The sequence below is a fragment of the Acinonyx jubatus genome, chromosome C1 (genome assembly GCF_027475565.1).
Source record: "Acinonyx jubatus isolate Ajub_Pintada_27869175 chromosome C1, VMU_Ajub_asm_v1.0, whole genome shotgun sequence".
NCBI classification, from domain to species: domain Eukaryota; kingdom Metazoa; phylum Chordata; class Mammalia; order Carnivora; family Felidae; genus Acinonyx; species Acinonyx jubatus.
This window is the reverse complement of record NC_069381.1, coordinates 19,330,162-19,346,499: the sequence shown is the minus strand read 5'-3', so window position 1 is coordinate 19,346,499 and position 16,338 is coordinate 19,330,162. Positions and strand designations below refer to the sequence as shown.

The 16,338-nt window shown below is 42.7% G+C and overlaps 1 protein-coding gene across 4 annotated transcripts in view; it reads right to left on the bottom strand.

Annotated features, from left to right (window-relative positions):
* Positions 1–10,845: 10,845 nt before the first annotated feature.
* PDIK1L (PDLIM1 interacting kinase 1 like) overlaps positions 10,846–16,338 on the bottom strand; it is a 13,341-nt gene continuing 7,848 nt past the window's right edge. For all 4 annotated transcript variants that reach the window (XM_027060008.2, XM_027060006.2, XM_015075138.3 and 1 more), the window contains exon 3: positions 10,846–15,381. In XM_027060008.2, the coding sequence (XP_026915809.1) occupies positions 14,641–15,381 (741 nt within the window). In that variant the 3' untranslated portion in view covers positions 10,846–14,640. The remainder of the gene's footprint in view (positions 15,382–16,338) is intronic.

Below are 16,338 nucleotides of genomic sequence, written 5' to 3'. Positions count from 1 at the left end.
TGGGAGAGGAATCACTGAGATGGGTTCCCCTGATTTCATTAGGGGTGATGGGGTCCTGGAGGAGGAGAGGCCAAGTGGCAGGGCTGAATTGCCAGACTCAAGGCGGATGTTTTCACTGCAGGATAAAGTGATCACCAGCATGTTTTGACTTGCCGGGATCTTTTTTTTTTTTTTTTTTTTTTTTTTTTTAATGATTTTTAACGTTTATTTATTTTTGGGACAGAGAGAGACAGAGCATGAACGGGGGAGGGGCAGAGAGAGAGGGAGACACAGAATTGGAAACAGGCTCCAGGCTCTGAGCCATCAGCCCAGAGCCTGACGCGGGGCTCGAACTCCCGGACCGCGAGATCGTGACCTGGCTGAAGTCGGACGCTTAACCGACTGCGCCACCCAGGCGCCCCTTGCCGGGATCTTTGATCAGAGTGTCCTAGCAGTGAAATAGACGAGCAGCTTATTCAATTGATACCACTGACTTATATAAACACCTCCAAGTCTTATGGCCAGAAGCCAAAGGTGAATTGTCACCGTGGAGCATCTCAGCCTTGTGTCCTATGTCCAGATCCAAGCCAGTTCACAGAGCTGATGTCCTGATTGAACAGGAGGCCAGGTTCCTTAAGGGAGGACCCTGTAGCACTGCCATAGTGTATAGTGTGTGTCTTTCTCCAAGGAAGGGGGAAGCGAAAACTCAGACCTTTCAGGAATTACTAGACATTGACTTTGAATTGACGCTAAACATCTGGGAACCCAGGATTGAACATGTCTAAAACTAACCTCCTGATCTATCTCTTATCACCCCAGATCCATTTCAGCATCCTTCCAATTGCTCAGGCCAAAACCTTGGAGCCCTCTTGGACACATGTCTTTCCATCACATTCCACATTTAATCCATCAGCAACATCGGTTGGCTCTATGTTTACAACACATCTGGATTTATGTCACCTCTGTCCCACTGCACTCCTATCACCCCGGTCCAAACAGTTGTCCTCTCGTGCCTGGATCGCTGCAGTGGCCTGTAAGGCTCCCGCCTAACCTCATCCCACTCAGCAGCTAGATGAGTCCTTTGCAAGTGGAAGTTAATTACCTTATAGCTTCTCTGCTCAAGTTCCTGAAAAGGACTCCTCCCTGAGTGAAAGCCAACGCCCTCAAAGGCTCACAAGGGTTTACATAAGCCCACCTTATCTCTGGCTGTCCTCCCTCTCAGCCACTCTGCCCCAGATACTTTGACCCCACGACCGTGTCTACCTTAGGGCTTTGAGCCACTACCTGGAATGCGTTCTCTTTAGATCTCTGCTTTGCTGACTCCTTCAGCTTGTTTTAAGCCTTTGTTCAGCTCTCACCCCAGTGAGATCTCCCCTGACCATTTTATTTAATAATTCTCCAGCATCTTTCTGCAGTATTTGCAACACATTTTATTCTGCTCTTTTTCTTTGCATCTACTTATTTTTTTTTTAACTTAGCACATTCTAACATACTAAATAATTTACTTATTTACGTTCATAAATATCTCCCCCACCTAGAGTGTAAGTTCAGTGAGGGAAGGGACCTTTGTTTTATTCACTGATATATCCTGAGTACCTCGAATCAGGCCTTGCACTCAGTGGGTGCTCAAGATACTTGTTTCATGGATGGATTTTGAAGAAACCCTGGAGAGACTGTGAAGGGGGCTCGAGAGGGTCCCTTGAGAGGGTAGGTCTTGGGACCGAGTGATGCAAAATTCAGGTCCCAGAAGGCCTTCTAAAACCATACAATTTCCCCTTCTGGCCAGTGAGACTCAAGGGAAAGTCTGCTGCAGGAGCCTAGGGAAGTTTTCCTGCTCTCAAGGAGACCCAGGGAGAAATGGTCTCTATCCTCCTCTAGGTGAGCTGTCTAGATGTGATTCTTATAACTATTTTGGTTGTCTGGGACCCTGAGGAGAGCGAGTCTAAGGAAAAAGCAAACAGTGGGTGTGTGTGGATAATCTGGGTCCTTTCCTCATAATGTGCCCTCAAGGAATGGCTTACTGTCCCCACCTGTGGGCTGTGCGGTCAGCCAACTGTCAGTGCTTGTCACCTCCTTCAGGGTCTGCCTCTGCTGCTGAGAGTCCCTTTACTCAAGGACAAGCCCTTCCTAGGGTGGCCCCCCAACTTGTGATTGAGGAAGGTGAGGGTATAAAGATCTGGCCTTTTGGCCCCAAGTGGCACATCAATGACACTGATGGGCAATTTTATTCCAAAGCATCGACCAACTCAAAGACTTTTACGTGACACTGTGTCCCCATAGGAAGAAAACAGGAACCAAGGGGTGAAAGCAGGAGCGATCCCATTTGCTATTATTCTAATAACCCAGTGAAGACCTTTTACGTCCCAGCCCTGCCACTCTGGGCCCTGCTGGGTGAGAGGTCCTCGCTCTCAAAAGGATTTGCATTGAATTATAAGCTCCGTCTGCCTCCTGGGTGTTCTGAGCTTCTTGTATCTAGGAACCAATGGTTAAGAAAAGGGGTCACTGTCGTGGCAGAGGTGTTTGACCCTGTTTATGAATAGGAATAAAGCTGCTGTTCCATAATTGGGATAGTTGATTCCAGGTGACCTACCTGGGTGCTTCTTGGTGGTCCCTGGCCCAGTTGTGACTGTAAATGACCACGTAATGCAACCCTGGCCTGAGAAGGCCCTGGCGACCAGGGGCTCAGGCTCCTTGAGGATGAGGGTCTGGATCATGCCACCAGGTGAGCCACTGAGGCCAGCAGAAGTGGCACCTGGCGGGGGGGGGGGGGCAGTGCGGGCGGATCTAGAACGGATAGAAGAGGAGGGACATCAGGAGTCTCCATTGTGGCCCTGAGACCATCTGCAGCAGTGGGGGATCTAGTTCGCCCCACTAAAATTCCTCTTCCGAGTTTCTCCTCCTGGGACTCCCTGGCCAGTGGACTCCTGAAGGAGCTGCCTTTCAATTGTTTATGGGGAAGTGGATTCAAGCAGCTCCACGATGGTCTGTGGTAGACCCCAATTTTCTTTCTTTTTGTATTTTAAGTTTATTTTGAGAGAGACAGAGACAGCGTGAGCGGGGGAGGGCAGAGAGACAGGGTGAGAGAGAGAATCTGAAGCAGGCTCTGCACCGTCAGCACGGAGCCTGATGCAGGGCTCGAACTCATGAAACCGTGAGATGCCGACCTGATCCAAAACCAAGAGTCAAAGCTTAACCCACTGGGCCACCCAGGCGCCCCGACAGTAACTTTCAAGAAAGGGCTTGCTGCCCATCTGTGGCAAGTGCAGTCGGCCTGAAGCTGTCGCCTCCTTTAGAGTGGGCTTCGCCTGCTAAGAGCCCCCTCACATAAGGTCATACCCTTCCCAGGGCAACCTGTGTGTGGTGACCGGAAGAGATGGGGTGTGAAGGTCTGGCCATTCCAGCCCGATGCAGGACACCGACTGGCGATGCTCACGCCAGAGCTCTGTGCCAGGACCTCAGAGCGAGGTCTCGCCAGCCTGCATCGCAGTTCAACTTCTTCCCCTGCCTGAGCCTGGTTCCTGCCCCTTGTTTCATAGGGGTTGTTGCCGAAGAAACATCTTCTGCCTGAGCTCTGTCTCGAGGTCTGCTTTCAGAGAACTCAGCAATGTATTATTCTTGGAACACACCCAGCCTCCAGGAACAATTTGCTGTCTCCAGCCCCCTCCAGAGACCACCTGAAGGGGGCTTCTGAGCAGCTCCCCCAACACGTCTTTCTACTCTATTTGAAATTTAGCTCTACTCTGTTTGAAATAATTAAGCACCCACTAGTTTCAGAGCCTTGATAATTTTTTAAGTGCCTTCCAGGGAGACTGGGAGTAAATATTTTCTCCATAAAGGGCCTAGACCCTGAGTGGTCGGTTCCCCCTCGGCCTCCTGAGGTTTCAGCCACAGGTAGAGTGGCCATCCTTGCCCGCCCTAGTGATCTGAAAGAGATGGCTTGTCAGGAGCCTAGGCCAAATCCCTTCCATGACATCTGTGGTTAGTCACTTAAAAAAAAATTTTGTTTTTTAATGTGTATTTATTTCCTGAGAGACAGAAAGAGTGTGAGCAGGAGAGGGGCAGAGAGAGAGGGAGACACAGAATCTGAAGCAGACTCCAGGCTCTGAGCTGTCTGCACAGAGCCCGACGTGGGGCCGGAACCCACAGACCGTGAGATCATGACCTGAGCCGAAGTCAGATGCCTGACTGACTGAGCCACCCAGGTGCCCCTGCGGTTGGTCACTTCTTAGAGACTGCCCCCAACAATACTCTGAGATTAGGTGAGCTTGGCACCGTGAGACACAGGCCACAGTGATAATTTTGTTTCCAAATTATCCCACTCTACCCTCCAATGTTTACAGGAAGCAGGTCGGTTGAGTCAAGGAGATGTAGAGGCTCAGACTGGGGAGAGGTTTCCCAGGGACACGCACAGGGCACCTTGCCTTTGAGCAAAGTATCCCAGGCTCATCCACCAGAGGGCAGGCTTCACCCTTCAAGGAGCCTTTCTGATTCGCCTTCACCTTGGGACTCTCTTTTCCAACCTCCAATCGCCCCAGGGTCCACACGGCTGCCAGGCATCTCTCTGCACATCCTGGACCTCCTTAGTGCTGCTGTTCCCCCTGGTGACCACTCTGATAGTTGTTTACCTGGACGCTTGGTGTTTTGTAATGCCAGTTAACCGGTAAGAGCAGTAATTCCTTCATTTCTATTTTTTTTCCTGTAGTTTATGAAATATCTTCACATACATTATCTCATCTGGTTTGCAAGGCAACTTGGAAACATAATTTATTATATGGTCACTTAAAAAATGTTTATTTGGTTTGAGAGAGCGAGTGAGCGGGGGAGGGACAGAGAGAGAAGGAGAGAGAGAATCCCAAGCTGGGTCTATGCTGTCAGCCCAGAACCAAGGCAGGGCTCAACTGCACGTGAGATCATGACCTAAGCTGAGCTGAAATCAAGAGCTGGATGCTTAAGCGACTGAGCCACCCAGGGGCTCCTGTATATGGCCACTTTTTGGAAGAGGTAACTGAGGTTCACAGAGGTGAAGTGGCTACACTTGGTAAAGTCACGTAGTGAGTTTCTGGTGCTACTATAATTGACATCTGTTAAGCATTTGCTATGTGCCAAGAATGGTATACAAGCTGGCTTGTAATTTACTTCATTCTGCAGTAATGGGGACCGTGGAGTATTGACAGCAGGGATAGACAAATAGATGACTGGAACTTACAGAACTTATTAATTAAAATCTCCAATGTTCTTACTGGGTATTTGTTTCCTTGATCTATCAGTTTCTAAGAGGGCTTAGATCTGCCTTTTGTAAACAGAACATCATTGGATTTTGCTCTTTTATTTGGTCTGACATCCTTTATCTCTAAACTCATTCATTGAGATTAATGTATATTTACTTTTCTCATCTTCTAATGGGCATTGTATTTTTGTACTCCCCCCCTCTTTTTTTTCTTTAAAACATCTTTGGGATCGACCCCCAACTGCCTGCCTCTGTTCATTTGGAAATTATAGGTTCCATGCCTTTGAATATTTTTTCAAGTGTTACGTTGGCCATTCTAACCTAATAATTTGCTGAGTTCTCGGTTTCAATTAGCATATTTTTCATTTTCAGAAATTGTATTTGGTTCTTTTTCAGGTTTACTAGTTCCCACATAATATCAAGTTTCTCTTTTAGTTTATGAATATATCAAGGTTATTTTATGTTGTGTGTCTGATGATCCCAATATTTTTGAAGGTCTGTTTCTACCGTCTCTCAGTTCTATGTGTTCTCCCTCGTGGTGCCTTGTTACCTTGTGTGTTTGGTTATTTTTCACTGTGAGCAGCTTGCATTTCCCTAGAAGTTTGTAGGAATTATTTGAAGCCTGTGTTGACATTGACAATATGCATTTATTTCTGTCAATAATGTGCTGGTACTACCCCCCCACACCACTTTAAATTCTTTGTTTAAGGATTTTAGGATTACATAAGTAATGTGATTTGACTTCGGATTTCAGAAAGGGGCTGGCTTGCAGATTGTGAATTTTTTTTTTTTTTTTTTTTTTTTTTTTTGAGAGAGAGAGAGAGAGGGAGTGCTTGTGTGCAGGAGGGGCAGAGAGAGAGAGAACCTTAAGCAAGTTCCATGCCCAGTGCAGAGCCCAACACAGGACTTGATCCCATGACCATGAGATCATAACCTGAGCTGAAATCAAGTCGGATGCTTAACCAACTGAGCCACCCAGGCGCCCTGAAAATTATGAATTAAAAAAAATTCTTTAAACGTTTATTTTTGAGAGACAGAGAAAGACAGAGCATGAGTGGGGGAGGAGCAGAGAGAGAGAGACACAGAATCCGAAGCAGGCTCTAGGCTCTGAGCTGTCGGCACAGAGCCCTACAAGGGGCTCAAACTCTCAAGCCCTGAGATTGTGACCTGGGCCAAAGTCTGATGCTTAACCGACTGAGCTACCCAGGCGCTCTGAGCCTGTGCATGAGAGCAAATGCTAGAACAAAAAGACACAATAGTTTTTTTTGTTTTTTTTGTTTTTTTTTTTTAGCTTTGATCACAAATTTGTATTCCTCTGCTTGTCTTTGAGGACCTTTCATAATCTGATCACATTGTATTCACCCACTCTCTTTTTCCTGACATACGTGCCCCGAAATAGTCCTTCTGGGCATCTTCGTGATCTCTTTAGTTTGTGACTTGCTGCAGCGCAGTGAAGAAGCAGTGACCACCGTCGTGGGCCCTCAGAGCCTAGGCTCAGATCCTGAGAGAACTGTAGACCTCCGGCAGGTTACCCACCCTCTCCTGGGCTTCTGTTTCTTTACCTGTAAACTGTCAAAGAACAGTAGGCAGTTTGCAGGGTTAGGGGATTCTATGAGTCAATGCAGGTAGAACAGGTGAAGTAGGGCCTGGCACATAAAATTGCAGGTGTTGGGGCGTCTGGGTGGCTCGGTCAGTTGAGTGTCTGACTTCAGCTCGGATCATGATCTCATGGTTCATGAGTTCGAGCCCCACGTTGGGCCCTGTGCTGACAGCTCAGAGCCTAGAGCCTGCTTCCGATTCTGTGTCTCTCTTTCTCTCTGCCCCCTCCCCCACTTGCACTCTGTCTCTCTCTCTCTCTCTCAAAAGTGAATAGACTTTAAAAAACATTTTTTTAAACTGCAGGTGTGTTTTAGCTGTTACTACTAATCTCTCCTATGTAGTGGGTTGTTATTAGTTCCCTATAGCTCATCTGTAAACTGGGAGAGGATTCTCGTGAATAAAATAGTTTTATTATCACTTTAAAATTTTTTATTTATTTTAAAAAATGTTATTTAATTATTTATTTTGAGAGAGAGAGAGACACAGAGAACACAAGCAGGGGAAGGGGCAGAGACAGAGGGAGAGACAATCCCAAGCAGGCTCCGCGCTGTCAGCGAGAGCCTGATGTGGGGCTTGATCCCACAGACTGAGAGATCCTGACCTGAGCCAAAATCAAGAGTTGGGTGCCCAACTAACTGAGACACTCAGGCGCCCCTAGTTTTTTAAACCAAATATTGTCACTTTTTTTTTTTTTTTTGTAATTTCAAGTTTTTATTTAAATTCCAGTTAGTTAACGTACATAAATAAAATAGTTTTAAAAAGTACCTAACGGGGTTGCCTGGGTGGCTCCGTCGGTTGGATGCCCGACTCTTGATTTTGGCTCAGGTCATAATCTCGCAGTTGGTGGGCTCCAGACCCCGGGGCAGGCTCTGAGCTGACAGCTTGGAGTCTGCTTGGGATTCTCTGCCTCCCTCTCTCTGTGCCCCTCCCCCACTTCACACTCTCTCCCTCTGTCTCTCTCAGGATAAATAAATAAGCTTAAAAAAAAAAGTACCTAACACAGTGCCTGGCACATAGTAGGGCTAATTTTCTGGAATGGCAGTTTTCCTGCTGCCATTTTAAGAGGGTGATAGCGCCCTCTCTACTGAGGTCTAGGGCTTCGTTTGTCCCTGTGGAGAGACAAGTGCTTTGCGTTTCAAGTCTCAAGGGCAACGAAATGGCTCAAAATGTTGAAAGACAGAGGAACGAGCAACCCTACCCACCTCAGCAAAGGTAGTAACTAGCTCCTGAGACCGAGGGGATGGACCGGTGGCTGATTCTGTGAGAATTGAGCTCCAACTGACCCATGGTAGCAAGATTTCTAACTGGATGGAATGTGACTCCGGCTCCGGTGTTTCAATAGGGCTGGACTGTGGGGATTTGGTCCATAAGCATCTTAGTGGACAGCGTGAGGATCAGAGGCCTTTCTCCAAGTCTTAGGGATAATTCTGGAGAAGTTCCCTCTAATCTTGGCTGTTTGAGGAGGATGAATAAATATGATGCTTCCTATCTCTTGGTGTCTTGGAGGAAATTTATAGTGATACATTGTATGTTTTATTTTCTCAATGGAGGGCAGGGATGTGCGTGACCTTCCTCTGTAAATCTCACAACCCTTTCATTAGTACTTTTCCGTGTTGAATTGAATCATTAAATTTTAGAACTGGAAGGGCTCGTAGAAATTATCCCAAGTGAGTACTGACAGTAATGAATTATTCTGAAGGCCAACGATACCATCCTATTTGATTCTTTTTGTCCTATGTGTCTAAAAGAAATCCTGAAGTCAGGAAGTTTCTTCTCTAAGGACTGGGCTTAGGCTGAAAGGTGGGCCCAGGTAAACATGTAATTTATCTTCAAAGAACATTTCCTTCTCCACAGCCCATTGTAGCCCACGGGCACTGACGTTCTTTTGGGAAAGACTAGGAGAACCACCGGTTTTGATGTGATTACAGCAGAGGGGTTGAGGGTCCACCAGATTGCACCAGCTTCCGGAAGTCCTGCCTGCTAGACCGGAACAGGCACGGCCCAAGACAGGTCTCTGGAGCAGGCCCATTAGTTAGCCAGCTGGAGAAGGACCAGAGCCTCTGCAGACAGAGTAGTGTTCTGACATGTAGACCTAGACAAGAATGGTTGTCAACCAGTCAACCTCCAGCCTGCCCTGGGCTCATCTGTGACTTAGCTTTCCAATCTCTTCGGTGTCCATTCTTCTCCTTTCAATATCCACTCCATTTTCCCTGCACCCAAAGTTCTCATGCAATAGTCCCTTATGTGCCCCTTTGTTAAGGGGCGCCCTGGGTGGCTCAAGTCAGGTAAGTGTCCGACTCTTGATTTCGGCTCAGGTCATGATCTCATGGTTCATGAGTTCGAGCCCCGAGTTGGGCTCTGTGCTGACAGCGTGGAGCCTGCTTGGGATTTCTCTCTCCCCCTGTCTCTCTCTGCCCCTCTCTGGCTCTCTCCCCTCTTGTCTCTCAAAAATACACAAACATAAAAAGAAGAATTTGCTATGCTATGAACTGTTCTTATGAAAACATGCTTATTCACATAAAATTTTGCTTACAATTCTAGTGGGTCCACTGACAATCCCGGATTCCTTTGTTGGATTCCTGCTTAAGAATACCCACCCTTGAGTAACGTACCTGATAGTGATTTAATGCATTACCTCTTCTGTTTCTCAGAAACACAGCTGCTGTTCTACTATGAGGTAGACAGTCTGAGAGTGAGGATAGGGACTTGAGTTTGGGATGGGGTGCGGAAACGTGTCTGTGCTGTTGGTTGTTAGAGGAGGTAAGCGAATCTAAAAAACACTAGGACTTGTTCTGCCTATCCCACAGTCTGAGCAGTATTGTTTCAATTGCACTATTTTAACCTGTTTTCACATTAGAATTACTAATACTTAAAAAATATTAACGTGCATGCCCTGCTCACTGAAATTCTTTTATTAATATGAAATGGATCCTAGGCATCAGTGTTTTAAAAATTTAAATGGCTTTATTGAAGTATAATCGATGTAAAATAAAATGCATAAATTTAAGTGTATAGTTTGGTGAATTCTATGTATGAAACCCATGAACGTACCCATCATCCCCAAAGTTTCCCCTGAAATTACAGGCAAACATTTTCCTGAGGAAAGTAACGCCTTCATCACGTTATCCCAAAGGGGAGAAGAATCAAAGCCACAGCTGAAGACTGGCTTATCGGGAACCCATTCATTCATTCAACATATTGTCAAAATCAGAACCCAGTTAACAATAATGGCGACGATTTGAGAAGTTAATGTACCAGATACTATGCGAGGCACTTTATGTGTATTATCTCTGACCCATACAAAAATTCTGAAATGTAAATACATCATGTCAGTTTTACAGATAAGGGAACTAAGGCTCAGAATGAAGTGACTTGCCCAATGCCACATATTATGTAGGTATTTGCAAAAGCGAGTGTTCAGTAGGAGATCTGCTATAGTGAACCTGTGCTTCAGCCTCTAGGCCATGATGCCTTTAGTAATACCAAGTTACCTAATTCTGCTCAGAACAAGTTAAGCTTGAAATACCAGGGCTGAACAGGAACCGAAAGAGTGAAGTCAAAGACATCTTTTTTTTTTTTTTTTTTTACAATTCTCTTCTAACCAATGAGAAATCATTACAAAAGAGAAAGTACTGCCTTTAAAAGACGCCAGACAGCACTGTGCCCTCAAGAGGTGTGGTAGGTTTTCTCAAGTTGTTATCTAACCACAAACCAACTGTCTATCATTACGCTGCATTTTAGAGGACATCTATGATTGGTTGGCTAAGAGAGCAACATTTAAATTTAAAGACCAAAACAACCAGGGGTCATTTTCAGTGGGAAAGATAAAGCTTTGTTATTAGAGAAAACTCCAGCTGGAGTCTGAGATTAGGCATTAAAACCCTTACCATTACCTCACTAACTGGTGTACTACTATTAATTTCTTCATCAAGAAACCAGCCCGTATTTTAAGTAAAACCCACTGCAAAGATATGTTAAAAACCACGTGAAGGCTCTTTGTAAACTGCAAGGGATTACAAACAAGCTAGTAAATACAAATATTTATAGCTCAAGATTTAATTAAAAAATTAGTCTCAAAACAGAAAGCAAAATTTGCCTGTGTACAAAGGTTATGCCAGGAGAAGGTGGCAGAGTGAGAAGCAGCCACAAGTCCTGATGCCTAAGTTCCTACTTGCCGCTGGATCACATGTAGCGTTAATGTTTTCTGCCTCCAGTTTTTCCCTCTGCTGGTCTATTGGGCCACTAAGTGCACTGTATCCTCAGTACTTTGTTTATTCTGGAGAAGACATACACAATAAAACCTATAAAAGAAAAAAAGCGGGCCAGATGACTTTACAGAAAGGAAACCATGGTTTCAAGTTATGGATTGAAAAATGACTTCCTCTTGGTACATTTACTGTACTTCATTCTGAGTCTGGGATGCATCCTCAGCTTAAGGAGATAGAAAGATTAATGGAAAAAAAAAACATTTATTTCAGGCAATATAAGTTCTTCTGACAAATACAGCAAGAGAGTAAGCATTAAAATTTTAGAGAACTTGAAATGCTGAAATTCCTATAACCCAATCATCTTTTCCTCAGTAATAGCTTCTATTACAGAAAGTTTCACTTAATAGATAAGGCTGAAAATAACATTGTTTCAAATTTTGTACCCTCTATTTTATGTTCATGAGGTAAAGCACTACAGAACTATACAGAGCCACCAAATCAGCAATATAGAATTTCAGGGTTTTTTTTTTGTTGTTGAAACTCACTTTATTTAAAAAAAAAGTCATGAACAATAAATTACAATCATTTCCCCCTTTTATAAATTCTTCATAAAATATATTTGACAATTTTAAAAGAAAATTTCAAAAGTTGCTTTCATTTTTGAAGTGCTGATGACTTATTTTTTGACCATTTTGTCATGCTGGTGAATTATTTTGTAGCTGCTACAATAGTTTGATTGATAAACATTTTACAATTAAAAACAACAACAACAAAGAGGAAAAAACAGACCAGCAGAAAGAACTATTCAGTGTGCTATTTATCTGACACTTAACACTTACTTCATCATAATGACAAAGTATCCCTTAGCACCAAAAATCTACAGGAACCCCATCTTTCTAAGTGACATCTAGTGCAAAATAACATTCTAGGAACTAACTGTACAACCCCATATTTTAACTGGCCACAGCTGCCTATGAGCTTATTTGAAATATTTGGTCTTTTTTCAATTAAGACAAATTTCATAAAACACTATAAACCATGGCAAGAGACTCTGAGGAATAATAATTGTTTATTGAGTACCTATTATGGGCAAGGCACTGTGCACAAATTCTCGCTTTCGTTTTTCCTCTAGCAAATATCCAGGAATTTCCAAGTATCGCTAACCTTTTATTTCTTACTCCTGGCTGGAAAAGGCTTGTAGGGTTATATACCATTTTTAAACTGTCATTTTATCAACTGACCTTTAGTGCTGAGCTCACAGTAGGTACTTAATAAATACCTCCTGACCAAAAGAACAAATAGAGACAAAGAATTTACTATCATTTTGCTTGGTATCATAGGCTATTTTAGAATACAAGGACTGAGAAAATTCCAGAAGAAACCTCCTGATCACCTCATACCTTTGCTGCCAATGAAAGAAAGATTTCCACTTCACAGGTGAAATCTTTCAAAATAGGTAATTTAAAATTAGCTATTTTAAATGAAGCAAGACCAAAACTATGTACTTAGGGAACCATGACTCTAAGCACATAGATATTTGAAGAGCAAATGAAGCACCGGCATGCTATCACCTGAATCATCATGAATCTCTGCTGAAGTGCCACCTTACTGGTGTGACACTAGAATACTTTTCACTTCCAATAACTCAATCCCCTTGGCCAGATCTGTGTTACAGTAATTTGGTGATCCAGAGGGTCAATGGTCATGAGGTTCCAGTGTATTTCCACCTCTAATTTCCAAAAAGCTTCTTGTATTTATTGGCTTGAAAGTGATGTTAAAAGTATATGATTTTTTTATTTTAAAAGGTTTATTAAAAAAAATAATAAAAGGCTTTAGTTCAATAAAGCCTTTCAGTCCCAATTTCAAACTTCCAGATCAAGTAACACATAGTTCAGAAATTTTACATACTCTAATTTTTTGTGCTTTTTCACCTTCTCTAGTCCCCAAATACACTTTAAGGAAAAAATTATGTTAGCAAAATTCCAAAAGTTGTAGAAGTTCAAAAAAACAGAGGAGACACATTGGGTGCCAACTATGCTTCAATTAAAAAAAAAAAAAACTCAAGAAAAAAAAAAGCGAGGAGACTATGCAAACTATTAACAATTTCGGTATTCTAATACTTTTTTTTTTTTTTTTTTTACTTTTGACCAAAGATTCTAGTGCTTTATAAAGACTAACCTAGATACAATGGTCTTAAAGTCTATCTAACCTTAAAGGCTAATATTGTTTTAGGAAAACTTTCCTTAGATTTTAATTATCTGCATGTATATAGGAAAGCAAACTGGAGACAACCATACAGGGTTAAAAATCAAACTAACTTCAAGAAGAGTAACAGTCTATTGGTTTTTTACATAGACCATACCAAGTGTGATTGTATAAAATCAATAATGTTTCTACTTGAAAGATGTAATTGATGCCACAATATTTTATCCATTTGTCACACTGTATAGGTATCATCTCCCACTTTAGAAAAAGGTGATCAACATTTAACACAACCATATCACTACCGTTACTGTGTCAAATTAGACAAGAGAAAATAGCATTAGTGCTAAAATGAAAGGAATTCCAGTGATTACACAAGAGACCATATCAGGGCAGGCGATGTGAGGGTAGATTTCTTTTGATTTCTTCAACTTTATGCTGAGGCTTAGACAAAGTCTTGAAATCAAAAATTAATATATCAAGTAGGGCAGTTCATATATAGCAAAGTTTTCAGAAACAGAGGAATCCTGTGTTCAGATTTATATCAGATTGCAGATGCTCAAGTGCAGACATGTTCCAGTGCAGTGGTTTAATTGGTTAATTGAATGCTTGGTTACTTAAAGAAGGTGATTGAATCAAGGTCCTTGCCAACCTGCTACCACATGATTGCATGGCTAATTCAACTCCTGCAGCTATAGGGCACTGGAGAGCTCAAACATACTTCAGCAGCTTTGGATCACTTAATTTTATGTTTAGTTAGATAATTTTAGACCCTCCAAAATGATGCCTTAAAAAAAAGCTGTATAATATTACAAAAATAAAAAATGTGGTATGATTTCATTAGAGGGAAGGACAGGGTAGGAAGATGAGGGAAAGTTCTTTTATTTTTCATCACTGAGTTCACCAGCAAATCTCAAAAACCCAAACCTACATCAAATAATTTAAACAGAAGTGGCATTTTCTTCATATGGAATGCAAAATGCACACATTCACATACTTACATATACATAAATATATACATATATGTTTCCTTTACAAAGCTTCAAAGGTTGCATTACCAGCATGCAAACCTCTTCTTCCATGGAAATTCCTAATACTGACAAGGAATGTCTAAAATACTTAGAGACTTATTTCCAGAAAACTGGACTTTCTTCTCCTCTTGGCTCTTAGAGAATTTTCCTGCCAAACTTCCAATGATCATTTTAAAAAATGTACACCCACATTGGTAATACACACTTAAAACATACTAACAAAATGGCCAGCTTGGACTTAAGAAAAATGAAAAAAAACACCCCACAATAAAATCTAAACCCTTAGAAGGTGGAGTTTAGCTTTTTATATTCTTTTTCAGCCACATTATGTTGTTGCATCACTGTGAAAACATAAGCAGCATACCATCCGAGATATTTGCAAACAATGTATGTGTCACGTTTCCCAGCTGCTATCTTTAAATGCAATTTGTACTAATCTGAGTTCTAGTTCAAAAGCATCTGGGCGATCCTGAGGGTTTGCAGCCAGCATTTCCTTAATCAGTTGTTTCATTCGCCCATTCATAGACTTTTTCTTCACAGGAATGAGAAGTTCCATTTTGGGATTTTCCAGAAGCGCCTCTCCAACGGGCACAATCTCAGTTCCTTGTTTTACATAACTCCCTAAGAGTTCCTTCTTTGTCTCTGTGTCTATGAATGTGATCCTTTCCAGCATTGCCCAGATGATAATCCCCAGAGCAAAGATGTCAGCTTTTGCTGTGTAATGTCCCTCCCACACTTCAGGTGCCATGTAGAAATCTGTTCCACACGCTGTGGAAAGGAAACACTTGTTTACACTGACAGGTTCTTCTGGGTTCTGCCCAGAGGCTGAACAAACTTTACTGAGACCAAAATCGGCCACTTTCAGTGTGGGTTCCAAGTCACTGGTATCCAACCTGCTTTGAGAAATCAGGATGTTATCAGGCTTAAGATCTCGGTGGATGATCTGGTTTTTATGCAAGAAAGCCAGAGCACTGCTCAGCTGAAGCATAAAGCTGGTGTTAGTTTTACGATTGGGTTTCCTGGACAACAGATACTCATTCATATCTCCGCCGTCGCAAAAATCCATCACAAACCACAAGTAATAGGCGCTTCTGGGATCAAAGGCAATTTCTCCTTTTAATGAAGTCTCTACAAGCTATAAGAGGGAAAAAATAAATGGATTACAATCATCTGCACAGTTTATAAAATTCAGCTATAGGGGCACCTGGGTGGCTCAGTCGGTTAAGGGTCCAACTTCAACTCAGGTCATGATCTCACAGTTTGTGGGTTCGGGCCCTGCGTCGGGCTCTTTGCTGACAACTCAGAGCCTGGAGCCTGCTTTGGATTCTGTGTCCCCTCTCCCTCTGTTCTCCCTGCTCACGCTCTCTCTCAAAAATAAATAAAAAACATTAAAAAAATTAAAATTCAGCTATAGAAAATAAGTGACTGGTTAAGTGAGACTCCCAATTTTAAGTGGAAATTCCATGAATGTTTTATTTGGTCAGTGCTTTTATATGTGCATTTTATTTTAAACTTCAGTACTTCAAACTGTCATTTTGCTCCTAATGAATACCACCAAAGCTCTAAGTCAAGACATAAAAATTTAAAAAATAAAATGGCTTGGGGTGCCTGGGTGGCTCAGTCGGTTAAGCATCTGACTTCGGCTCAGGTCATGATTTCATGGTGGGTGAGTTGGAGCTCCGCATCAGACCCTGTTCTGACAGCTCAGAGCCTGGAGCCTGCTTCCAGATTCTGTGTCTCCCTCTCTCTCTGCCCCTTCCCTGCTCATGCTCTCTCTCAAAAAAATAAACATTAAAAAAAATTTTTTTTAAAAATTAAATAGCTTTAGGGGTGCCTAGCTGGCTTAGTTGGTGGAACATAGGACTCCTTATCTCAGGGTCATGAGTTCAAGCCCCACATTGGGTATAGAACTTACAATCAATCAATCACTCAATCAATAGCTTTATTTTGAAAAGTGTCCAACTGGCTATATATTTTGTGTGTGTGTTAATGGAGCTGAACTCTACCCACCTAGCTAATAGCTTCATGAAAAAGTCAAAGTTTTTGGGGCGCCTGGGTGGCTCAGTTAGTTGAGCAACCGACTTTGGCTCTG